Genomic DNA, 27,634 nt, shown 5'->3' with positions numbered 1-27,634 from the left:
ACTATGATGCCAATTTTCATATAAAAAAAAGAAAGAAATTGGAGAATCAAGGAAAAAGTTGTCTGTTATTTTCATAGAAAATTTGGATTGAAAAAATTATTCCACGCTTTTGCATTAGATTGAAGTATTTGAATATGTTAATATATGTGAACAGGCATTGAAAATATATATAAATTGTTTTCAGATAATATATCATTTTTTTCACTGTTTTGTTAAGTAAATAAGTGCAAAGTTGAGAAGTCAAAACGCATGGAGTCCACCCGAGTGGACATGTGTAAAACTCTGAAAAATGTGTGTTAAAAAAAATTAAGTTATATTTTTTTCTTTGCATGCCTAAATAAGTATAAAATCACTTGAGAAAAAAATCCGGACTAAGGATATCATTATTCATGCATGAAAGGGTTAAAAAAAATCAACAATTAGGAATACTTTTTTTGTATTAAAATCTTACTATGCTTATTTATGTAGGCTATTCAGTTCATCAGACTTGTTTACATTAATGTTCATGTGAGGAGGGACTGCCAGCAGATTTGGTTCTTCCTACGGTCCTGGAAGGCAGCATAAAGCCTGCAGACAGTGAAGGGTTAAACTCTGTAATAGGATGAATGGATATTGTGGTGAGCAGCATCTGATTACACAGACGCCAGTAGGCTTCGGAGGGGGGAAGAAGAAGAAACATTATTATCTATCAGCTAAAAGTGCCCTTCGTTTCGCCTTCGAGGGAAACAAATTTACTTATACGTTGATCCAGTTCACCCAGGAAATACAAGAAAACTTTCTCAGCGAGGAGTAGCCTACGCTACGGACGCGGTGTTGTCTTGTTGGAGAGTAGAGGGGGCTGCGGGTCGGATCTTCTCATGGTGTAAATGGCTGAGGGGGAACTAGGGAGGATAACTTGCAACATGTCGCAGCTCGTGGAGGCTTAAACAAGGAATAACCGCTGTATTTATTCACTATATCTGTGTTTAAAGAAGATCCAAATCGGAGTGTTAATCTGTGAGTGAGAGAGGAGAGCGGCTGCAGCAGCACCGGGGAGGACTGTGCCTTTTAGTTGGTTCCTCCGGATCGGAGCGAAACAGGTAAGAGCTCACCTGTCTGCAGCCAGCCAGACAGCACATGTTTACACCCAGCGGGCTTGTAACCCTGTTTTGTTTTAGGCTATAAAGGCCTATATTTATATAATAGGCATATTGCGTGTGTTACATCAGTAGCCTACTTTTACTAACTCAACTGTGTCTTAGCACCAAGTAGCCTAGGCTATAGCCGATCGTTAAACTGCCAAATCCGTATGCATCCAGATTCGGGTCAAGTTATTTGATATAATCGCCATGTTGATAACATATTTGTTGATTTCAACCTCTTTTTTAATATTAAAGGCTTGTTATAACATGTCTGGCTCGAACACTAGCCTAGCCCTCAATCATCACATTGATGCTTTAGCCTACCTGATAGTTGCTCAACACTTTAAAGCTGCTCTGAGTGATTTTTGACCAGTAGGGGGCCAAAGTTGTGTCTAGAAGTGGGCATACACTTGCATGTAGTGCACTGTGTTCACCGTATTTGAATGGTGCACTCATTTCTACAGGTAGGCCTATTGTCTCAAACAGTGTCAATCACATAGCCTACCTGAAATGACAATTGCATTTGACAGCTGTTCATCTTCTGCATAGTTTAAACTGCAACAGTCATCGCCTAAGTTTGTCAAACAATTATAACGTGCGAAAATATCTGCTGGTACACCCTTGACTTCAACTGTTGCCTGCATTGACATATGAAGTTGTAGGACTGCATGTGTGTTTCTAACAAGCAGTAGTCAAAAATACACTTACGTTTGTACAGCACGTATATGTTTTGACAGTGTTAAACATTTTCTCCGCTGCCATTTAACAAAGTTTGAAATGTATTGGTGGTCCATCGTTGCACACTTAACTTTTTTGACAGTTTTGAGTGCACCATCCAAATACTTACAGTGCGCAACTGTTCGCTTATCCAGTTGTTATGGCTATGTCGACAGTATTTACAAATCTAGCGTACATGGAGCAACTTTCTGACCCCGTAGGCCTTTTCCACAGCAGACTTACCTTTCCATAGTAGAAAAAGCACAGGCGTAGTAGACGTTGGCAGCTTTGAAGAGGCCGCTATAGCTTAATTAGGCTGTAGGCTATACAGAGTGCAATTCACTTTTCTATTATCAAAATACACCTTTAAAAAGACAATGCCACACTCTCATTAAGTAGCCTCTACAACATTTGCATTAACTACGGTATTACTACTGCTTTATTTTCCCATCTTCCACCAGATGTTCTATTTCCCTTACATAAATAGAAGTTTTAAATAACCTTGTCAACTTTGTGTGATTCATCAAAGTTAGTGTCAAAGCGACCTCATCATTTTGTGGCAATGTATTAACACTTCCCCTTAATCTACGGACGATTATTATGCCGTAAGAGTTGTTATTATATCATGAAGGCAGCTCAAAACTACAGAATAAGAGAAAGTTTTCCCTCTTTTCCATATGAAAGTAATGGGAAATGTCCATGATTGTGGCCACTCAAAAAAACCCTCTGATGTGTTTTAAATGTGGGTCTGCCGTTATTAATCATGGTTTCGGTTTTGCATCATTATGGTAACATAATGTTATGATGGTTCATTAAAAACACATTTGCAGGTTTTGAAACAGTGACATTTTCTCATGACTTTAACTTTGCAAAGCACGCACTTTACAGACCTGAAACCTTAAGAAAATCAATTCAAACTGCTTTTGTGAACCGGACACATCAAGATAGAAAAGGAGAAGGATCACCCCTGAGCAATTTCTGTCATGCTTTGTCTGAGGGTTGAATGGAAACAATCTCCACTACATTATCTCTAACTATTAAAGGTTTCATCAGAAATCCTAAACCTGCCTGTTGGCCAATAGGAATAGGATCTATAAAGGGGCGGGGCAGGTAGATGGGCATAAACCTCCCCCCAAGCTTCAGGTTTTCAAATCCTGCCAAGCAAGTGGAATTTCATAGAAACAAGAAATATGTCCATGCAGAACGTGAACTCCCACCCCCAGTCTGTCAATCTCTCCTCTGGTTGGCTGGCTCACTTGTCTGCTCGTGCTTCCTTTTAAATCAAAACTTTAAAAAAGTAACACCAGAAGTCAAACACTGAAGAGTGCAGGTCATTTTGGGACACAAGGATTAGTAAATTATAGGTGGCAACTAGGCTACCTCACCTCACATAAACCAGCTGAATGGTGTAGGAGCCTTTTTAACAAAACAAGTTCCCTATCAGAATCTTCTACTTTCTTTAAATCTGTTTATCAAACACAAGTTTAAATGGTTTGCCATTAGGTATTGAATATTACTTAAGGAGTTTTTTATGTTTTAGTTGGACCTACATTGAACCGAAAGAGTAAATGAAGTGACAGTGTATACTACTCAAGTTAAAACATTTTTAAATGATGTACTTGTGTAAAAAAAAATATATATACCTGTGTATATACAGTATATTAAATCTTATACGTTATTTTGAGCTTAAAAAGAATATTACATGAAAAGTATGAAAAATTGAGCCTAGAACTGTATTTACTTAACATTTTAATTTTTTTAAAGGGTTTACTTCAATCTATACATAGATGTTTGGCATTTTTGCTTGAAAAATTACATAAAATCCTATAAAAATAGTGGCCAATTAATGGCAATATTTTTGTTAAAGAATCAGAATCAGGTTTATTGTTAAGTTTTCACATACAAGGAATTTGCCTTGGCATATTGGTATGGTAATTCAGAAGATAAGAAGTAAAGCTTTTGTCAGAGAACAAGTCCTAGTTGTTTGAGTGTTTTCTTTTGTTGACAGCAAGGCTTAATGCGGTCACACTATATCCAGTCAAATGTGAACAGCAGGCAGACTAGGTTCTGGGTTAATCTTTTGCAGTGTTTCCTCTGGCAAAGTGCAGCAGATTGTGCCAGGCTGGCCTCAGCACTGCAGTCTGTACGGAGGGCGGTTCTGGCCCAACATGGCAAACACTGATGTGGTTATGGTTTAGAGATGGGCTGGTTAAGTGTGTGTATGTGTGTGTGTGTGTGTGTGGGAACAAGGCTGACTTGTCCTTTTCTTTCTCTGGTCGCCCGTACTCCTCCTCCATCTGATGATCTGCTTTCGTTTTGTTTTCTTGCCTGGCCTCCACCAGACAACCGTTTGTTGTCGGTTACATTCATAGAGAGTGTGAAATGTTTGACATAGTTGCCCAAGACCTGCAATTACATGTGATTCACAACTTAAGAGATCCTTGCAAGGTCGAGTTTCACTACATTGTTTCAATGTTTGAATACCGTGATGGGGAGAATTAGTCATGCTTTCATTGGATATTAATAAGAAACATGAAGGCTTTAAGTTTAAGTAAATTACAAGAATCACTTAATGGCTGTGATGTATTCAAAATCAGGGAAAGATTGCTTTAAATATCAGTTGATAAAGCTGCCAAGATACCTTTTCCTTACATTGATTTTTGATCATATAACGCTGTTTCTGTTTGGCAAACAAGAATTCAAGACCAGTGTTTTCCCAAGTTGTAAATCATGACTGTAAGTTTTACTCTCATAGAATTACATAGACCAAACACCTGATATTCTTCTGATCTTTTATGTTCATTTTGTTTAGTTTTGAAGCCGGATCGAGTCACTCTTTGTTTTTAGATAGTTGCGGTGTAGGGATCATAATGAATCCTCGTCGTTTACAAACAACTCCTCCCCCGCAGTGACTGGAGCATTAAAATGAATGACAAATGAAGTGAATAGATGTTCTGCTTCTGGTTTATTTTTCATGGAGCAGGCCTATCTTTGTTGCACGCTTCACCTGCGCTCTCTCACTGTTTTCTAAATATCTAACCCCCTCATGTCGCGGAGCAGCTGGTATATTGGTTTTTCCATTGTTTTATTTCATGTTCACACTACTAACCAGTTGCATTCAGTGTATGCAAAGAAGGAGGTTTCTCGGCTCTGGCTCGTGAACCCAATGTCAGGTCAGAAGTTACACAATCATCATAATGGGAGGCGCTCAGAGAAGCTGTCCTTCTTTTACATGAGGATGGCACCTGTTTTAATTCCAAGTTAGCTGAAGAGAACAAGATTAGATCATATTTTGCATTTTAATCCTGTTTATTTACAAATTATACCAACTTCAACTACTGACTTCCTTTCCTATCTTCCAAGCAGATGTTGGCTTTCCCGGCTTACTTGAACAGCATTTTAAAATTGACTTGTCAACTCTGTGTGATTCATCACAATTAGTGTCAAACCGACCTTATAATTGTGTGGCAATGTAGTTGTAACATTTCCCCTGGATCTACTGAATTTTAATCATGTTTTGAGTCCCTAAAAAGGAAGGAAATATTCAGCAAAATGGGTGAATACAAAATAACTGGTGTGGTCTTTATAAAAAAATCTGACACACCCTTCCCAACTCATCGTTAAGGCAGGTAATTTTAGAGGTGCGAGCTAACTGCTCTGACCTCCTCTTGAAGGGGGCCGCTGGTCTCTAGCTGTTTCATTAGCCCTCCACTACCTGGCTCCATGTGTGGCATTTCACCACGTCTCCCAGAATGTGCCACCTTCCAGCCCACACCGCGCCTTATAACGGGGCCGCCCGTCCAGCCCTGCCCGAACACTGTTTGTCTGCTGGGGGAACTAACCGCATGCTGCTTGACTGTCTAACAAACCTCTCTGTGTTTTTCCTTTGCTACCGCATCTGCTCCTGACGGGGATCCTCCATCTTTCTGTCTCTCAGGCCCTCAGGAGACAGAAAGGCTGTCTTCTGTTTGGACATCTGTCCATCCCTGTTTTCATCTCTAATAAGGTAAGTTCTGGGCTCTGTACCATTCAACAGGGCCTGCGTTGTTTGTGTGCTGTGTCTGTTGTTTATACACTGCTCATTATTAAGCTTCTGTGCTCCACTCATACATTAACATAACAGTAATATTTAACACGCTTCATTTGGGATTCGAGGAATTGCTTTCTGTGTTTTGGACCCGATGTTGACATCCACACAGCTTTCTGCCTGCCCCTGCTACCAGATAATCCTCTCCTTATCCTGATTTGTTGAGTATGTTTTGTTGAGTATGTTGTTGATGGTATCTTTTTGTAGTTGTGTCAAACCAGATTATATCTCCTGACATACTTTGAAAAGTAATTGAGCCTGACCATGTTCTTATCAGACCGATTCCATCAAGTAAGAGGATTTTCTACCCAAAAACTCATATCGCCACCTATCAAAACCATTTAAACGTAACATTAAAGAGATAGAAATAAGGAATTACTCCCCATTTCTCACTTAACATTCCTTCAGTAACTGATTTTGATTGATGGTTTAAGAGATTCCATTCTCCCCCGAACTGAATTCCCAAAGTAACTCTTGGCATAAAGCCAATGATTGTATATTTCCCGAAATGTCAAACTATTCCTTTAAACATCTTCAAACGAACTAGGCTTCTGAAGGATGCTTTTTTTTTTAACTATGTAAGACCTCTGAACGTGTTATCGAATGCCATGGATGGCATTTAACGTGTGCAAGCAAAAGTTACACCTTTTGTGTGTCTTAACGGATCAGATTTATTTAAAAGTGTGATCCGATTTGTCGGATCACACTTTGTGTCACAAAGTGTGACACAAAGTGCTGTTTCGTCATAGCACGAAACAGCACTTTGTGCTGTTTCTGGATACAGTATCACAGCCCTATAGAATTCAGCCGTTTGGTTGCATTGCTGTATTCAAAAAGACAGCTTGACAACATTGAACAGTTGAACTTTTAGTTTAGAGTGTGTTGCTGGCATAACATTTGAGGCTGGTTGGAGGGACTTCTGCCTTCTCATTGTTTACCCTCTTCACTCTTGTCTTGTGTGCACTTACTTGGCAGTTGTGTTGCACTGGGGGCGGTAGGAGCAATGACACTCAACTCCTCCTCATGGAAATTTTAGTGAAGCTACAGCCGCTACTGCTAGCGCTAGGCCACACACTGCTGTGGTCTGTAACATGGAAACAACAACTAATAAAACAGCATGTTGGTGAAGGCTCATCCAAGAAGGGACTCACTCACAAACATTTGAATACAATATCTCTTACATAAGTTGCCATTTCGAGGCGAAAATAGTTGTTAATCAAAACAACGCATTATAACTATCATAGATGTTACCCATAATGTAGTTTAGTTTTGCCCCCTGGTAAGAGCATGGTTATAATTTTCTTCCTTTTTATACACCGAATCTCTCTTCTTGGAAAGGGACACAGCAGCTTTCTGGTCCACAGCTGGTTCTCAGGCTCTGATATACAGCCAGCTGTTGGCAGAGGAACTACAGCATACAAAAAAAAATCTTAGAACGCTTCTGTTTATAGATGTTTTGCAGTCTCCAGGCCCTGGTGTGTGACATGTACGCCACATACCCTTCCAAACTGCTGGAATGCAGGCGTACTGAAAGCAAGAGGAGCTTATAGACTTATACTGGTGTCGTCCCTCCACGTGCTCGCTATGTAGATCTACCATATAGACCGAGGCTGGCTGCTAGGGGAAACTGGTGGTGTACATTAATCAGATTAATGAGCGTGGGTTTTCCAGTGAAGCTTAGGAGGTCTGGACCAGCCAGCCCCCCTCTCTCTCTCTCTCTCTCTCTCTCTCTCTCTCTCTCTCTCTCTCTCTCTCTCTCTCTCTCTCTCTCTCTCTCTCTCTCTCTCTCTCTCTCTCTCTCTCTCTCTCTCTCTCTCTCTCTCTCTCTCTCTCTCTCTCTCTCTCTATCCGTCCCTCCCCTTCCTCCTCCTCCCCCTACAATGGCTTGACCCATTTCTCTATAAACCAACAGCTAGAATCCTCTTCTGTCTGGCCATGACCCTGTCACCCACCTCTTTATCAGGGCCTGTACTGAAAGCTGATATTTGTACTGTCGATTCCCTGACCACTGAATATCACTTCTCTGATCCTCTGTGCGCTTGTGAGCAAAGATGTCATTTTTTTGTCTGGTTGTAAATCTTCCTTGAATGTGAAACGAGAAATGTCTGAGTGTGTTTATTGTCATTTAACTGTTAGGAGAATCAAAGCCAGCGGTTTTGTATTGGGAACAGTAAAATGGTGCTGTTTGCTGTGGTAGTCTGGGTTGCAGATCTACAGCTGTAGCACTGACTTGCAGCGGTAACCGCCTATTTCAAAATGTCTGAGCTCCAAAAATAGTTTTGAAGTTGTTTTTGCTAGTAGAACCGTTATAAAAATTAAACATCGTTTAAAGAAACACTGCACTGAAAGTCTGTATTTTGAATTCCTCTCTCTCTGTCTCTCTCTCTCTCTCTCTCTCTCTCTCTCTCTCTCTCCCCTTAATAAAATGTCATAGAAACTTCTCAAAGCCACAGAATAAACCCTTTCCCCAATGTTAAAATATCTGCAGAACTAATTACATGCAGATCAGCCTCAGCTGTGCTCTCTTGTCCAGTTGCCAATAATAATTAGTGCTGACACAGAAACTGTGCTTGCTAGGATCAGTGAACAAAGAAGTACTATTATTTTTCTAAATTGACCCATATATGGCTTCTCGTAGCACTTATTTGATCAGCATTTTTCTGGCAAACGATTTTTTTTTTTCAATTATGGGAACGAGCCATAAAATGTTTGTAATGTGAACAGCGACCATGTTTCTGATACCAGGTTCGTGTTTGATACCCAAAAAGACCAGTTTTCGGTTTGAGCATTTCTTTAAAACCCAGGCCTACAAGATATAATGACTGGTGCTTAAGTCACACCTCAGTTCAGAATCACAAAGAGAAATGGAGGTGTACAATTCTGTCATTTGATATCTGATTTATTTCTTTTGTTGGCGTGGCTTCATTAGTGTTTAGTTCATACAGCTTCCTCCTTTATTCGTCTGAGCATGACACAGCAGCTCCACTTGGCCTTTTAAAAGTTGTATCTGTGTCATTCTGTAACAGAAACCACATCAACAAATGCTGCTGTGTTGTTGTGCCATTAGACCCCCATTCCTCCTAAGGTATCTTTTCAACTCTTCATTTTTCTCAAAAGAGTCAGTGAAAAAGAGTTTGTGTTCTACCACACTTCCCTTGTGTCTCATTGCTTGTCTGTCAAAATCTTTGCTCTTTCGTTTCCTTAAGCCTCATTCCTTCCATCACTGTTACCCTGAGTCTTTCAACAGTCCTCCTGTTCTCTGTCGCTCAGGCTTGACAGTCTGCTGCCCTGCTCTGGATCAGGGACAAACCTGTATGTCTTCAGATGGTTAAGTGATCAGTGAAAAATAAACCAGATGTCATATTGACACAAACATCCATTTTTGAAGAAAGTTTTTAATTACTTGGTGCGGTTGAAAACATTGAGTTGATATGCTTGAAGGAAAGGTTTGACACTTGGAGATATGCTGCTTATTCACTTTTACCAGAGAGTTGGATGCAAAGGTTGATCAATACTCGCATCAATTAACTCTGTATGGTAGCCTGCATATAAATCCACTGCCAGCAGCCAGTTGGTTTAGCTTAGCGTAAAGACTGGAACATCTAGCCTTGCTCCTTTCAAAGGTAATGCTATATGCATTCCAACATGTCTTAAGCTCGATAATTAGCATGGTGTCACTCATTTGGTCAATACTTATAAAACAGAGGCGTACATGAGCATGTAAGAGACTGCTTCTTGGCCAGTAAATAGTCTTGTACATGGCCACCCATAACATTAGAAATTGGCCCTGATGTGTGTGTTTTTAAACTGAGGGGACTGAACCCAAGTTCATGATCAGTGGTTGTGGAATGTAAACATCCTCAAAGAACAAACATACAGAGAAAAACTCAGATCCATAGGGGATGTTGGCTGTCTGATGGACTCCACATAAACCGCACTTGACCATAAAAATGACCATATTTCATATCTTAACCTCATGCCAGTGTTCCATGGTGGAATCAAAGGCATTTTACAGCACACTATTTAATTGAGATTGTGTAATAATAACATTATTTGCAAAGTTTACCATGCTTAACTAAGATTGTGAACATTATTCTCAGCATGGTAGTATTGTCATTGTAAGCATGTTAGCATGCTGCTATGTTAATTTAGCTACAGTCTCACACAGATGGTATAAAGGCTATAGACAATTACTCTTGTATTCTAAAGTGCTAAAATAATATATTAACTGATCAGAATGAGTATGAATTTCTGTAAAACATTTTTTACAATGTACACACATGCCCACACACACATACCGTATTTTTTTTTAAATTAAATACTGGAAATTTTGTGATTTGTAATTTAGCGCAGTAGATGTTTGTTTAACTTTCATGGTCTGCGTCTGCACACCTCCAACGGGTATAGAAATAATAGCTACTGGCTCTCAATGAGCCGCACCCAGATACTCACACACACCACACACCACACACCACACACACACACACACACACACACACACACACACACACACACACACACACACACACACACACACACACACACGGAAACAAACATACACACGGAAACAAACACAATGCTGTCCTTTAGGAAATAGGAGCAGTAATTAGCGATCCGTGGCAAAGTCAGTTTTCTCATACTCACTCATGTTCCAGCATGCTGGTGGCAGATACCTCTACTGCTAGCATACTTGCCATTCACTTGTGACACACACACACACACACACACACACACACACACACACACACACACACACACACACACACACACACACACACACACAAACACACACACACCTCAGTCTTTCCTCTGATCTGTTGCCTCTACCTGTGATGTACAGACTATACCATGTGCAGAGAATATTAGAGTCCAGCTGTCTGAAGGGGATTACCTATAGTGTCTGAGGGATGTGATGTTGATGAACGTCACTGGTTTCGGCTAATCTTGAACGTCACTTGAACGCAACACACCAACAGCCCACGGACACACCTACAGCACCTACATTAAACCTGTTAGTATGGAGCACAAGTAGGTGCATGCTCCTTCTCCTGCCTCATAGCTAACTGCAGAGTTTATTTAGACTCACTCCCACATTGTTCCCTGCAGATATCACCAAGGCTACATCTAATTTACCACCGGCTTGCTCGCAGTGCAGTGCACAAGATCTACTGCTGTTATTTTGGGAGGCAACTAGTTGTTTACAGCGAGCGGGAGAGCAGGCAGGAGGAAAAATAGCAAGGAACTTCTCACAGTCCTGTCATGTCAAGCCTTGTTTTAGAGCACAATCTCATAAAGGAGATATTAATAGCGCTTTACAGTTATATAACTGTCAAAACTCTTCACAACACAGGAGTAGTCTTGTCTGCTCTATTCGGCACTTCTAACTGTTCCGGAAGAATCCATCTTGAATACTTTAAAGACTCTTCTATACATTTTCCTCCATATAAATTACACGTTTAGATGTTTAGAGAGATTTTAAATGATATCCAATAAAAAGTTGTCTCTCATTATACTGTCTATGCCATTTTTTTATTCAAACATGACTGGTGTAAACTTTTCCTTCACAACCCACATTTCCAGCAACTACTTTCTGCACCCACAGTAGCACATTGACCAAAATGCACTGCAAAAAGCTTAACCCCTGGCTCATTTCAAAGTGAGTCTGACAGGAGACTAGACTTCAGTAGGGTCCTGGTTTATTGCAGACTGAGAATCAGTGCACACAGCCAGGGCTTGGATAGTGGCATGTTGTTGAGGTCGGGTCACCGTGAGCTATTGACAGGCTTCATCAGCAGATTCACTCCAGAGCTGCACAGCTGAAGGAGACACCAACCTTCAGGTCACTTTGGTGTGTGACTGAAATTCAATTGTATGTTATTCTGTAGATTGCATCCTGTGATCTATATTGAGGACAAAGTAGTACGCTAAAGGTAGAATGTAGTTGTTTTTTAGGCAGACTTATGAAAAGAAAAAAACTAAAAGAAAACAATATGAGGAATATGGCAACCAAGAGGGGTCCAGATGATAGGAACTGCTGCTTTAAATGATACTTTAATATTAACAGTACATGTAACAATAATTTCTTGCTTGGATTTCTTACTGCAAAAATTCATAATTTTTCGTAATTTCCAGCGCCATTGTACATGTTTTACTATGTGGAGTGGATCTCCATCATTAGAAAACGTGTGAGCCGAGTTTTAAAATCATTCATAGTGATGAGTTCCTATTCCAATTTGAGTGTTTTTTGAAGAGTGTTCCAGGCGGAGGGAGCAGAGTACAAAGTTTAAAACACGTTAGAGGAAGGAAAATAATTCCACACATTTGTTAGAGCTCAAGGATAGACAGGATGACTAACACTGAATGTAAACATACCTTTTGTTTGTTTACAAGAGTACTCCACAGGGCATCCTTTTAAAAGTGCAGTACAGGTGGTGTAATCCGCAGGCCCAATCCTACTGTCGTTGCATGGAAGTTATTTGTGTCTGCAAGTTATTATCAGAGATGATTCTCTACAAATGTGTTTTCATCTTTTCTCTCTGATGAATGAGTTCTATTGTGGATGAACAGGCCTGGCCGGCACAGATTCCTGTGAAACGGATGTGTGAGACAGGGCATCAGTGTTTGTCGAACACACACACACACACACACACACACACACACACACACACACACACACACACACGGAGCTGCAGTATGCCACAGGCTGGAAACTGGAAAGCTAACAGTGGAGCAGTTAGACTGTTAAGGCATTAAACTCGTGACCTTTCAGAGGACATGATTTCTCTTGCAGTTGTCTTCTAGGCATATCATACAAGCCCCATGACTTCCCAAATACCATGCATGTTATTCAACGTTTATATCACATTTACTATTTTTATTTTTGTATTATCAGCTTTTTTTAAACGGTCTTTTAAAATGTGACATTTTCACATCAGTTTACTAGTAATGGTGAGTACTTAAACAGTTTGATTTCCCCTGAGGCTTGAGAGAAGCTTTGTCAACTCAGAAGAGAAAATCCTCTCAACAAACAGGTCCTGTTATTAGCTGTCTTGGAGCTGTCCATCATATCACATCCTCAGCAACAGAAGTCTTGGGATTTGTAAATGTTTAAAAATGTCTCCTCCATGTGCACTCAAAACATGTATATTTTCCCTTTCCCTCTCTCTGCAGTTTTCTCTCTAGCCGCCATCATTCTGTGCTGTAAGGAAGACCCCAAAATGTCTTCCAATGGGGACCTCAGCGACCTGGGGAGCTCTGACAGCTTCTGGGAGGTACAGCAGCAACACACACCACGCAAACACACACACATGCACACACACACACACTTCTGACACTGAGAGGAAACAAAGATGGCTTATTAAACCATTAGATTATACACTGGACTGGTAATACTTGTTCACATATTAATAGCAATTTAATCCAAATAACGTTACAGTTTACACACACACACACACACACAGATGGCTTTGTAAGTGAGAATGTGTTTTTAATAACTCCCTTGCCTGTAGAAATAAAGGATTAAAAAGAAAAGAAAATATGGTAATAAGCTACCTTGGTGCTAGCTATGCTAACATGCTGGTATCAGCCTCAATGGTCTTGGTACTTTAATTATTTAACGAGACTAAATGTATATGTACGAGCCGAGGCTATCGGAGCACATGCGATGAGTGGCGGAAGGTGGAAGCATAAGGCAGCAGCGTGTCGGCCTGTGGTGTTTAGATAGAGACACAGACAACATAATGAGTCCCTGCTGACTGACTGCCGGCTTCACAGCCCTCCATCTGGAAAAACTTCATGGCTCCGACTCCACTCACTCACTCTCTGTTGGGTCCGTACATCATCACTAGTCCGCTAAACATCCTGCCGTCGTGTTAACATGCTAATGTACTGCCAACCCAATATAACATGCATTAAACTGACGGACCAAGTCATGTAACAGCAGAACAGGGACTATCAATGCCCTGAACCAGTTCAGTCTTAGTCATGGCTTGTGTTGGCTTCCTCTGCAGCCGGGGAACTTCAAACGGACGGTGAAGCGGATAGACGATGGTAACCGGCTGTGTAACGAGCTGGTCAGCTGCTTCCAGGAGAGAGCAAAGATAGAGAAGAGCTACGCCGTGCAGCTGAGTGACTGGGCCAAGAGGTGGAGGGGCGTCGTGGAGAAAGGTAAGTTAAAATCAAGTTAGCAGCAGAACATCTGTTAATTGAAAAATACACTGCCAGGGTCTGCAAACAGGTCATTTAATCTAACTGCAAAGCTTTGAGGTGTTGCTGCAACTCATTTCATGAAATGATAAACGTTTTGCTGGACCTCCGTGGACATAATTTAAACAAATGCTTGCTGCTTGGCATCATTGATTTGCCGTGTAATTAGCAAGAACCCTAAAAAAAACATCTGTTGTGTTGGAATGAACAAACCTTGAGTGCTCAACATTAACTTGAAATGTGGCTAAAGGAAGTGAACTTTCATGTTTAAATCACCTAAGTTAACATTATCTCCTCTGCCTTGTCCCTCAGGTCCTCAGTATGGGACTCTGGAGAAAGCGTGGCACGCCTTCATGCAGGCGGCCGATCGGCTGAGCGAGCTGCATCTGGAGATGAGGGAGCGTCTGGCGGGCGAGGACAGTGAGAAGGTCGGCAAATGGCAGAAGGATGCCTTCCACAAGCAGCTGATGGGAGGCTTCAAGGAGACCAAGGATGCCGACGACGGCTTCCGCAAAGCACAGAAACCCTGGGTCCGCAAACTGAAAGAGGTGAGAACCTGTTTCTGAGTTTCTGTCTGTCAGTAGTATTTGCTTTATGCCCATTATGAGCCAACTTTGTAATTTGCGAAGGGAGTTTACTTGAATAAAGCCACGCGCTGCCAAAGGTCATTATATCTGACATAATACCATGAAGAGTGTTTGTGAGTGAATCAAGTCTCTAATATTAGAGCTCAAATGTGCTGATGAGGAAACTACACAGCCTTTTTTTTTAGAAACATCATGAATGTGTGTGAGATGTTGATTAAAACAGGAAATTAAAGTGTGTGTGTGTGTGTGTGTGTGTGTGTCTGTCTGTCTGTCTGTCTGTCTGTCTGTCTGTCTGTCTGTGTGTGTGTGTGTCTGTGTGTGTGTTATTGTGTGCGTTATTATGTGTGTGTCAAGGTGGAGTCCAGTAGGAAAGGCTACCATCAGGCCAAAAAGGAGGAGTGGACGGCACTTAACAGGGAAACACACGCCAAGGCCGACACGACCAAGTCACAGGAGGAAGTCCGCAAATACAGTGTCCGGGCTGAGCGCTGCACCCAGGAGTCTGAGAAAGTACGAAGCTTACACACACAGGGCCACACACTCACATACACTCTAGATCTGTACTAATATGGGTGTGTCAGTGACTCCAGGAAAACATACCTGTATGTCAGTTCTTTACTTTTTAAACAGGACCTGGCTTGTCTGCAGAGGATTAGCTCCAGGTCCTGAATAGGTAAATGATCAACTCAAAACTGGGAAATCCTGAGTTAAACTCAGGATAAGTCAATAAATAGTGTGTGTCTGTGTCAGGCAACTCTATAGGGCTCTTTAATTATTGTCCAGAAAATTAGATCCAGTATCTTGAATCATTTTTACAGTTTGGAGGTGGAAAAAAAGCCCTGAAAAACATTTGACACCAACACGTGGATCTTTATTTAACCTTCTCTCTTTCTTTGTGTCGTTAAGGGGTAAACGCAAGTAACTTTAACTGATAGCTTCATTTTCACCTGAACGCCCTATGTCACTGCTAATTCAAATCAATCACTCCCTGCCTTGTCCGTTAGTGAATCACATGGAGGCTTTGTGCTGGAGCAGCTGCAAAAAATATGTCTGATGTCAGTGCAAACTCTAGTTGGCAATAACTTTGTGTAATTAATAAGCTTTTACGGCAATGGTCTCTAGTTTTCTACATTGTAGGGAGTGAACAGTAGAAAAAAAGGCAGCATCAGCAAACAGGCTGTATAAAAGCTGCAGACGACAGGCTCACGCTACCAACCATCACATCTATTAACACGTCATCAGTGTAAACAGCGCTTAGCATGACATCCTGTTTGATGGAAAACCTTGCATGATACAACCGTCCCAATCCTGGAAAGATTGTTACGTAAACGTGGCACTGCAACATTAATGCGGTTTGTCAGTATCTAGTAGTCTTCAGCACACATTGACACAGGAGCACATACTCAAAAAATGTGGTTGAGGGAATTTAGAAAAAAATTCTGTTTTAAGATAGAGATATTAATTCCTGGGGCACCACGCTATTCAACACCTCTCAGCTGCAGCTGTATTAAAGTGACACTCCAGCTAAGAGGCTCACAGTGTGTAGACTGTTCACCAAGAGAGAAGTGATAAATCCTTAGGCTCAATGTTTGAACACTTGGACTCCTTCCTAAATGCTGAAACATAGGCACATTTGCTTCTCTTCATTTCAGTGTTGGCTGATAAAGGGACGTACAGTAGCTCAGTATATCCTCTCTCTCTGTGCGTGCGTGTGTGTGTGTGTGTGTGTGTTCGTTTGTGTGTGTATGTGTGTGCGGCAGGTAAAGGAGCGCTACACAAAGGCCCTGGAGGAGCTGAATCGCTGTAACCCTCGCTACATGGAGGACATGGAGCAGGTGTTTGACCTTACCCAGGAGGCCGAGCGCAACAGGCTGCTCTTCTTTAAAGAGGTCATGCTGGACCTCCATACACACCTCGACCTGTCTGTCAGAGACGGGTAGGACACACACACACACACACACACACACACACACACACACACACACACACACGCACACACACACACACACACACACACATCCTTAGGGAAAATAGGGTGATTAAGTGATTTATGATCCATGACCCTGAACGAAGGCATGCAGAGCTGTCTAAGTTTTAAAATGTGTGTGTGTGAACATGTGTGTGTGTGTGTACACAGGAGTTAATGGAAAACTCCAGTGTTGTCCATTAACTATTGGCCTTTCATGCTGTTTAAACAAGCCACTGTTACCATGGTGACCTAGATTGGTAAAGAAGACCAACAAGGTCTTTGTGTCCAAATATTGAACAGAAATTCATCTTTGATTACAGTTACTCTGTGAAGCGCAAGTCATCCAGTGATTTTAGGTTTATATTAAAGGCAGAGTTCAAAGTAAAAATGCATTTAGCTGATCGACTACTCCTGTCCAGGCCCAGCTAATGAAAGACCACCTGCCCCTTTACAGTGACCTCTCCCCAAACCCCTCCAGACTCACACACTTACTTCTCTCACAATCCTTAGTCTTTCATTACCTGAAGTAAATGATCACGCATGAAAGCGATCCTAAACACAGGATCCCAGCCAAATAAAGGTTAGTTTCTTATCTTTTCAAGTCCGTCTTAAAACAATAATCCCATGCCCATAAGTACATTTAAACAGTTTTTGTTCACTCTGGTTATCCCACTTCAATGTGATTCCAATGTAACTGCCTAGGAAAGAATAGTCGTTGTAATAAAAAATTTAAAAAACGCTCTACATGCTAAATTACAACTCGACAGTCAACTTAAGTCTATAAAGACTTTAAGGAAATACTGTCCTGGGAAACGCAAAGAGGAATGTTCGTATTAAGTAGTAAGGTTTTAACTTTGTCAAATAACCTCCAGACCTGTGCAAAATCATGAGTCAACGGGATCGGAAAACACTTCTTTTTAAATGTGTTGTATAATGTATAAAGAATAGTCCTCCTTTGTCTGTTGATTAGTTAACATGATACCAGAGTTCATACAGTCTTCAAACAGCCCTCGGGCATTTACCTGCAGCATCTAAATTGATCCTGGTTTTTCCATTATTCACTGTAAACAAACCAGCACAGAGCTGATAATGAAGATATGCACAGGAGTGTACATAATAGTCTTATCTGGAACTTCAATAGAGGCTTCAGGATTTTAGAGGCCCAGCCCTCAGAATACCGGATGTACTCGGGTACCTACTGCAGTCATTTGAATGCATAGTATACCGTTTAATCTTGATTAAAAGTGTAACATCTTGCCTTTTAGCTGTCTTTTAAAGATTCACTGATTGTTATTTTTAATGATAAATAATCAAATGGCTGTGTGTAATTTGACACACTGCCATTTTATTGTTTAACATAAAAAACATAGCTGTTTTAATTGTGTCCTACAAACATTATAGGACACAAAGTCATAAAATATAAATGATGAAGTGCAGACTGCTGTTAATGTTTTAAATCAACACCTGTCAACACATTTTGACTGAATTTAACATCTCTAATAATGACAGAACCTAAAGAAGGAGGGAAGTGTAGTTGTGATGATTGACAGTCACTTTGTCCAATAGGTTCAAAAGCCTGCACCGAGACCTGGGTCAGACCATCCAGGCAGCCAATGACACGGAGGATCTCAGATGGTGGAGGAACACCCACGGACCGGGCATGAGCATGAACTGGCCCCAGTTTGAGGTGTGGACAGACAGACGGACACACACACACACACACACACACACACACACACACACACACACACACACACACACACACACACACACACACACACACACACACACACACACACACACACACACACACACACACACACACACACACACACACACACACACACACACACACACTGGTCACTGTATTCACACTTGGGGATTATTTAGACTACGTTCATTCATTCAAGTTTTTTTTCTTCAAACGTCTGGAGTACAAGACTCTACAAAGAACAGTACAGTGCAGCACTGGAGTTGTTGTTGTAGTGTGTGTGTGTGTGTCTGTGTGTGTCTGTGTCTGTGTGTGCAGACATTCCTGACCCCACTCAGAGCTCTCAGTCACACAACAAGACTTTCACTAGTGGCCTGATTAATATTCAGTCTGAAACTCTCAAACATACACACACACACACACACACACACACACACACACACACACACACACACACACACACACACACACACACACACACACACACACACACACACACACACACACACACACACACACACACACACACACACACAGATGCTGGTTTATTTAGTTGTTTGTGGAAATCTACGGATTTCCCCTCAGCTCTGCAGACCAGGCCACTGAAGACAAACAAATATTTATAAATGTGGAAAAAAATAGACAACGGATTCTGGGAAGCAGAAGTACAAATATTTCCTGTCCTCTGTCTCCCCACTTACACATTGTTCTTTTAAGCTCAACAATTTTTTTTTTAAAAGGCTCTTATTTTATTATCAGTGGACACCATGTGTACATATTTTAACATATTTATTTACCTGTGGTACCAGCTATAGGTACTTTTCCTTCATCTGCAAAATTACAACAGTATAACTACAAAATACATTGCTTAATAAGCATGCTCAGCAAACTGAAAACACAAAGTGTGTTTGCACTGTTTAAGTGAATAGTTAAAATCACTTGTGGCTACTTTGCCTTCACAGAGTCACTCTTATCTCGGAGTTGAATAATAAGAGATGTCTATTTCTGCTGAGCGCCAGTTCTTCCCTAATCCAAGTTCTTTGTGAACTCTGCCTGAGGATGATTCAGCTGATTGTGATCAGGTAGACGTAGGAATGTCCACACCCTCTTCTCCCTGTTCCTGATCCACAAAGAGGGAATCTTTGTTTCGTCTTATTTTCTGTGTGTGAAAAGATCTACTGTACGGACCCAATTGTCAAGTCATAATAGAGATACAATAACCTGGATTCCTGCCTCCCACTCAACTTCTATTTTTGGCAGCTAACACACTAACACAGTGTACAGTGTACTGTGCCTGCACTGGATCCTTGGATTTCATATCATACAAAAGAGTTAAAATATAATACTTATAAGATATAAAATTCAGCAACTGGACCACGGAACGTCTCTTTGAAGACTTTAAGATGAAAACTCTCTGTTCTCTGCTTTTCTTTTTTTTTTTAAATCAAATGTCAGATGAACTAAGGAATGTTTGCTGCATTGGTAAAAAAATGTGTTGGCCATGTTCAAACAAATCCTGTCAAGTGGTAGCGCGTCTGATCAGAGTTGTTCATTTAAGGTGAACCACATGCCATCAAAGATCCCAAAAGACAAGGTTATATTGGCCCTTAATAATGAGGCACTCCTCTTTTCAAAGCTAAGCAGAAAAAACAGAAGCCTGGATTGATTCACATATTCTCTTTGTTTTCTTTATCAAGAGGACTGCATAACATATACCAGTGTTGGTAGACCAAATGTAATAAAAAAACATTTTGTACAAACAAACATTTAAGCAGAAGCCCAAACTACATAAGATGCAGGTGTATTTTTGGCTTCTTTGCTTGTTATGTTAGATGGATATTTGGTCAAGTCACCACTGACTAAAGCTTTGGCCACACTTCTGAGTGTTCGCTCTGATTCGCGACATTGTAAACAAAGGTACCCCTAACCACTCCTCCAGGAATCTGATAAGCCGATTTGAAAAGCATGTTTCTTAAAGGATCTTATGAATTCAAAACCTCCCTTTGATATCCATTCCTATTCTTCAGTTACTCAATTTCATGCGTAATGTATAATGGAATGTGTCAACTATTAGAACTACTTTTATGAAGACATCTTCTATTTCTATGTTTTACTAAAGTCATTTATTATGTTTATACACTTATGGTGGAGGCTGTTGGTGCTTCACAGCAGGAGTTATACGTGTTAACATTAATAACCACTTATATCTACTTACAATTAAATTATAGTGTTTATAAACCATTTATCAAAATGTATACACAACTTAATGGATTCTAATTATGGGGATTTAAAGTGTTACTATTTTTGGTATCATTGCCATCTAAACAGTGACAGCTTAGGCTCATACAGTATGTACTATACTGAACTTCTATAGGCGCAATTTTACGTTTGCTGAAAAGGTAATTGAGCAGTTTTTTTTTGTTTTTTTTTATTTACAGAGCACAGATCAGGAAGCATGTATTTTAAGAGTTTGTTGTTTTTTCAACTTTTCCACAGACTGTTAAATACACATCATTTTCTTCACTTTTAAAGTAGATTTGGCATTTGGAAATGTATTGAGATATTTCCTTCAGTGCAGTCAACGGTGAGATTCCTTCCTGTAATCACAAAGTGAGCTCTATTCAGCTTGGCCAGTTCACCCTAAATTGGAAAATAAGAGAGAGAGAGAGAGAGAGATGTTGGCAGAAAGAAATGAATCTCTTCTGTCCTCTGAGGAATCTCCTGGCGTTCCCACAGCGCTGCTGACACGCAAACAGAGAGCCTTTGTCCCAACACACACATGCACACACACACACACACACACACACACACACACGCATATGCATACATTTGGCTCGCTTTGTGGACTATAATCATTCATTACTATAACCTTAACTCCAATGCTTCATTTTACCCCTTAAAATTGTTAAAGGCTTAAGTAGTAAAATGTTTGTTTAATCCTCATTTTTCAGAGGTATGTAATGGTAATTCTATACCTGGTGAGGATATTTGCTACACACACACACACACACACACACACACAAGCACGCACACACACACACACACACACACACACCCACACACACACACACACACACACACACACTCCCCCGCACACACCTCCTGCAGTGCTGATAGTTTTGAGGTTCTTCTGTGCTCCACTTTGACTGTAAATACCAGTAACTCTATCCCCTGCCACCTATAGTTCTTCTGTCAGCACCCTGTTATTATGGCAAAAGTGTCTGTTTTTGTTATTGTCTGCATCCGATCTGATCACACTCTGATTTTATTAACCACAAAGCAACGGCCTTCAATAACTGGCAGCCAAGACAAAATATTTACCTTATTGTCAGAACAGCATATTCTGAGACGAGGGCCCACATCAAAATGTGTTGGATGATAAGGAGGAATCCATTTTGTGTTTTTTTTATAAGATATTTTTATACATTTTTTGTGATAAAAGACCCCAAATGCCAAGTTTTACAAAAAATCCTTACTGATTTAAAAAATCTAGTGTGTCTAATTGTGTGTGTGTGTGTGTGTGTGTGTGTGTGTGTGTGTGTGTGTGTGTGTGTGTGTGTGTGTGTGTGTGTGTGTGTGTGTGTGTGTGTGTGTGTGTGTGTGTGTGTGTGTGTGTGTGTGTGTGTGTGTGTGTGTGTGTGTGTGTGTGTGTGTGTGTGTGTGTGTGTGTGTGTGTGTGTGTGTGTGTGTGTGCAGGAGTGGTCTCCAGAGGCGAGTCGCTCCATCAGCAAGAAGGTCCGAAGTGCTCAATCGGAGGACAACGTGGTCACACTCACCAACATCGTCCCCTCAAGTAGACAAGACGCCCCGCCAAGCCCAAGTCCTATCACCCTGGACACTGGCAGGTAGGACAGGAGGGCTCTGTCTGCAGACAACAAACAACAATCATCCCTATATTACTGTGTTTGGTCGTAGGGCTGGGTTTGCATTATCCATCTGATGGACTTTCTTAACAAAATGCTAAATCACGCTGATTTCTATGTGGCAGGCTATGCTAGTTTTCGAAAGTACTAGCATAACACTAATTAATAGCACTCAAGAGGTTTCTAGTGGATGTGCTAATTTTACCCTAAATATTGTGTAGTCTGCATATACGACGCTGGTTTTCATGGAAGTCTGTCTGTCTCCCGTCTCCTCTCTCAGGGTGAAAGATTACTCGTCAGACTGGTCAGACGAGGAGAGCCCCAAGAAGCAGAACGGTGTGGGGGAGGCGGAGGAGGAGGATCAGGTAGAGGCAGTGCGAGTCCGAGCGCTCTATGATTACGTGGGCCAGGAGGCCGATGAGCTCAGCTTTAAAGCAGGTATTAACACCTACTAATGCTAATACATCGAGGCATCACAGGGGAGAGTGCTGATTTTTGGTCTGATTCCTTCAACTTTTATGACATCACATACAATGTGAAAAATGGACAAAATTAATAAATAAAATAGACCTCAGGGTGTTAGTGGAGTGATATATTTGTCTTCCTAAAGGGTTATAGTGTGGCATATTACCTGTCTGTAAAACCAATATGTACAATCAAATCCAATTAAGACTAACAGCCCTGCAGCATTTCCTGAAGGGATTAATGTTCAGTGTTTGTTGACTCTTGAGTCAGAGAGCTGTTGGTTCAACTGGATGCTAACTTTTAAGTCTATAATGAGGACTTTGAACCCATTTAATAGGCCTTTTATCTCAAGACCACCACTTAATCACATGTTAACCAATTGAAATGTTGACATAATGAGATAAGTAATTACCTCTGGATCACAGTACCACAGAAACGTAATACAGAAAAAGTCATAAAAATACTTTGCTCTGGACTTTTATCAACGGATTGTGTGTATTTATGAAATAAGATACATCCATATAAATTAATGTTAGCAACAAACAGTCTGCCCCGCAGTCTTCGTTGTAATATATTTCATAATCAAATTCGGAGCAATACAACTTAATGGACAAAAACATTACAGGCACCTAAGTACATTAGTATTAATACTTTGTGGGGTTGCATTGCAATATTTTCTCCATAATATGTCCACCTCTGTCTTTTTAAAAATCTTTCTTATGGTGCTTTTAATGTTCAAAATATAATCTTTATTTACTAAGTATTTCAGTTTATCCCATGCAACCCTCTGTTTAAAATAAATAAGCCTGAATATATTTATTAGAATATCAGAGTATATCCAATATGACATGCTTCTTTTTAGGAACAAATTTGCACATTTTAATTTGTTTTTACAGTGTCTATACACGTCCTAGTAGACACTTTTCAGTGCGCCAGTGATGCCTCGTTTTAACACATTTACACAAGCTCATGTCAAGCATATTGTTTCAGACATGAGAACTGATGATCTAATGCAGTAAGACTGTAATCTAATTGGGACACAGCCATTACATCTAACCTCAGTCTGCATGTGAGTCCCTGCTGTGACCTGCTCCAGCCAGGTCAAGTAAGTTCATGAATCCATTTGAGTCACATGGACACTTTTAAGATTTGGTAAAAATGAAAATTTAAATAGAAGTTAAACTGTCAAGATTTTTTTTTACCTTTGGTAGATTCATACGTTTTATTTTCTTAAAATGGCCACTGGAAATAAAATCAGCTTCCTCATTTGGTCACCATCTGTGTTTAGAAGTAGTAATGGACATAGCAACTAGTTTAAAGGAATAAATTTAACTTGGAAACAGAAAGAAGATATGTTTCTCAATCTCTTTGAGTTTTTTTTTTGTTAAGGTATAAAAAAAATCTGTGACTCAACTTAGATCATTATTGCAAAAGTTTCCAATGTCAAATGACAACAAGGGGAGACCTGTGTTTGCTGCTCCTCCCTGCATGGTGTGTGCGGCTGTGACGGTAGTTAACGTACTACTTAATTTAGCTGTCATCTGGCAGAACTGATGCTTTTATGTGCTGCTCTTTGAGTTGACAACTAAACACTTGCATTTATTAAATACTTAACAGTTAAGTATTTATTATTATGCATAATTATTTTTAGGAGTGTGAGGGGTTAAAACTTAACCCCTCACACACCTAAAAACCTGGTTATTCTTGATGGAAATGAAACCTATTTGTGAATGGTTTTATCTTCCTGATTTACTGGATGTTTTTAACATCTATCTAAATACCGAGAATGTGATTTGCATGTTGTATTCTAATTTAAGGGATTATCATTGAATAATCCAATTCCATGCTTGTCTGTCAGGTAAATCGAGTTAAGTTTTAGTTAATTACAAAAGGACTTAACATGCACAACACAGTTGATTAAAGTGATGAAAGTGAATACAGTTTGGTGAAAATACAGACTAAGCCAATAGTGTATCAACATCATTTGTTTGTCTGATCAATTTATGTCATTGAATATAAAATCTTCACTGTATAGACATGTAGTATTTACTGTTAACTGATAACTGTTTTTCCTGTCAAATTAGCTCAAATGTAGTCTTTGTGCACTATGTATTCTGAAGCATGTATGAAATATACTTACTGTGTAGTTCCTCTTTAACTACTTTAGCTTAGTTTGCCCCCCAAGCAGCAGAGATGCTCTGAAAATTCATCCCTACTGACCTTGATGACTTTACTGGGGTTTGAAGTCCATCTATAAAAGGAGGGGCAAATATTGGGGGGATGACAAAGCTCTGTATTGATTGTAGTGACTCTCATTAGATGATCTTACCGGAAGAAAATTAACCCCAACTCTAAAAGAGGTTAAAAAGCTGTTTGATGATAGGTTCCTCTATGAACTGGGCTCGCTGCATGAGGTACCATTGCCCTGGTTGGACGAGGTTAAACAGGCCAGGCTGCTTTGTGGAGCTTTAGTCCGTACTCAGCGGGTGGTGATGTTAGGCCGGTTGTTTGAGGTACAACAAGTTAATGGGACGTGATGGGATCTCTGGGGGAGAGACATTAGCTCTGCTTAGCCTGAATCCGGAACAGCTGACTGATAAACTGATTAAGCCTTTCTCCTCCAGGTTGAATATCTTCATCATTAATGCTTCCTTCTACTTTCAGTGCCCTATTCAAGGTGGAGGCAGCGATTCTGGAGAAACGCTTGTTGACTAAATCACTTTTTTTTCACAATCAGGGAATATCTCCTCACCATCCACTACCTGTCCGTATTGTGTGTGCATTGAAAAATTTGGTGTTAATACACAGCCTAGGCTCTGTAAACTGGTGTGTAAACAATGGGTATGCAATCAAAGAGGGCCACCGTAGCTAGCAACATGCCTGTTTACAGAGCCTAGGCTGTGTATTACCACTGGATTTTTTTCAGCATACACACAGTAGGGACTAGTTGTGGATCATTAAGGAGATATTTACAGATTTTGACAAAAGAAATGTTTCTGACAACAAGCGTTCTCCAGGATTGCTGTCTCCAATTTCTGATAGAGAAGTAACTTTTTCATCCCATTCGTCCCAGGCGAAGAGCTGCTGAAGATGGGAGAGGAGGACGAGCAGGGCTGGTGTAAAGGACAGCTGAGCAACGGCCAGGTCGGCCTCTACCCCGCCAACTACGTCCAGAGCGTTGCATCCTGATGGCGTCCCGTTCACCCTCCATATGGTACAACAACATTCAATAAGCCAGGACCAATCCAAAAGCTATTTCTGCTGACTTGTAGACATGCCATCTGTGACCGTTTTTTGGTAACTGACTGAAAACATTTGTTTTTTTCTCTATTCTGAGAGCTACTTTTTTTTTCTTAAAAAAAAGCCCACTTGTTGTGAAAGGCTGTTTACTCGGCCTGAGGTCAAAGACATTGTTTGAATGAAGTTTACAGGCAACGAGAAGTCTCCCACAGCCTGTCGACATGAACAGGCAGTTCACTGGAGGTCACCCATCGATATCTGACCAGGCATGTCATCAAACTCTCGGTTTCCTGTTTTCCAGAAAATCCACACAAGGCCTGGTAGGAGCTGAGCAGTAATGAGCAACCACCACGGCTGTTTGGCTGAAACATTTGACAGTCAAACACACTCCCAAAAATATGTTTCTTCCTAAAGAAATAGATAAATAATAATTAAGCAAAATACTAATATAAGAATAAAGCAAGCAGCCGCTTAGCTTAGCTTAGCATAAAGAATTGAGGTTTTACAGACTTTTTGCTGAAGTAACAAGGTGATGTACATTAAAAAAAAAATGGGTATTAAGAATCACCCAACTTGATATTCTGACGTTCAATACTGACGCCAGTTAGAACGCTAAAGATAACCGTTTTGAGAAAGCTAGGATTGCTTAGGTTGAGAAAGAGCTAGGCTAGCAGTTTCCCAATGTTTTCAGTCTTTATGCTAAACTAAGCTAACCAGATGATTGCTGAAGTCCTGTATGAGACATGAGAGGAAAACAATCTTCACTGAGAAATTTGTGTTTTTTATTTTTAAGCCTCAGTATTCTCATCAAATAATAAATCAGTTCATTAATTCAAGAGAAAACGATTTTAGAAATTTAATTTCGATCCTTGCACCCATGTGTTGGTTGCTGCTTGAATAGAAGATATGAAAAATAAACCCAATGAAAGACTGTCAGTGCCTTAATGATGAGGCCAGAAAAATATATGGCGGTGCCCTGCTGGTGACTTCAAGTCTGATCTTAGTAAAAACCAGATGTTCTGTTACCTGGACTTTACAATGTTTAAACTACTTGTTTAGCTTGACAACAGTATGCTTTGGTTACTTTGTAGATTTTCTGGTGTGACACTGAATTCACTTTCTTTCCATTTCTGATTTATTTTCTTCTTTTAAATGTGATAGCTGTATGTGTTTATTTTAACTCAAATGATTTTGATTATGGGCGGTGAGAACGGTTGCGACCTTTTTCTTTAAACTTTTTTAAGCATAGCATTTTTACAGTCAACTTACTTTTTAATTTGTTTTCCTCTTTCATTTACCAATCATTCCTTCCTTTTAGACTGACTGAGGCAGAAAGAGTAAAGTTGAGTTGTGAGCTTTGTGTCAATTAACCTGCGGAAGGTGCTTTGCTGGTTTGTCTTGAGATCACGAGTTACACGCACCTCAAACATCTAAAATAAGTGATCATATTTTGTCGGTTTTCATGTTTAAGTTTTATGGTTTTGTAAGGGAGCCTCCTCTGTCCTGCCGACCTGAGCATCGCTTCAGCTAACCCACGTAGAGGTCAAAATAATAAGAGAGAATTAATAATACTGAGTTGCTTCTTTGATTCTTTTCCTTTACAAAATTGTATCATGTACAGTTCATAAAGTGGGAAGCAATAATAAAGGGCTTTCTGCAGTGGGAAGAT

At 40.3% G+C, this 27,634-nt stretch overlaps 1 protein-coding gene across 1 annotated transcript; it reads left to right on the top strand.

The window, feature by feature from the left end:
• Positions 1 to 627: 627 nt before the first annotated feature.
• pacsin3 (protein kinase C and casein kinase substrate in neurons 3) lies at positions 628 to 27,634 on the top strand. Its single transcript, XM_080032991.1, has 10 exons — positions 628 to 1,079; positions 13,096 to 13,196; positions 13,935 to 14,091; positions 14,443 to 14,678; positions 15,072 to 15,227; positions 16,478 to 16,653; positions 18,253 to 18,373; positions 22,094 to 22,242; positions 22,541 to 22,698; positions 25,799 to 27,634. The coding sequence occupies exons 2-10, from the start codon at positions 13,143 to 13,145 to the stop codon at positions 25,912 to 25,914; spliced, it is 1,323 nt and encodes a 440-aa protein (XP_079889117.1). The 5' UTR covers positions 628 to 1,079; positions 13,096 to 13,142; the 3' UTR covers positions 25,915 to 27,634.

Source organism: Ammodytes marinus (assembly GCF_949987685.1).
Source record: "Ammodytes marinus genome assembly, chromosome: 1".
Taxonomy (NCBI): Eukaryota; Metazoa; Chordata; class Actinopteri; order Uranoscopiformes; family Ammodytidae; genus Ammodytes; species Ammodytes marinus.
The sequence above is the reverse complement of the archived record's forward strand: the minus strand, read 5'-3'. Positions and strand labels throughout refer to the sequence as shown.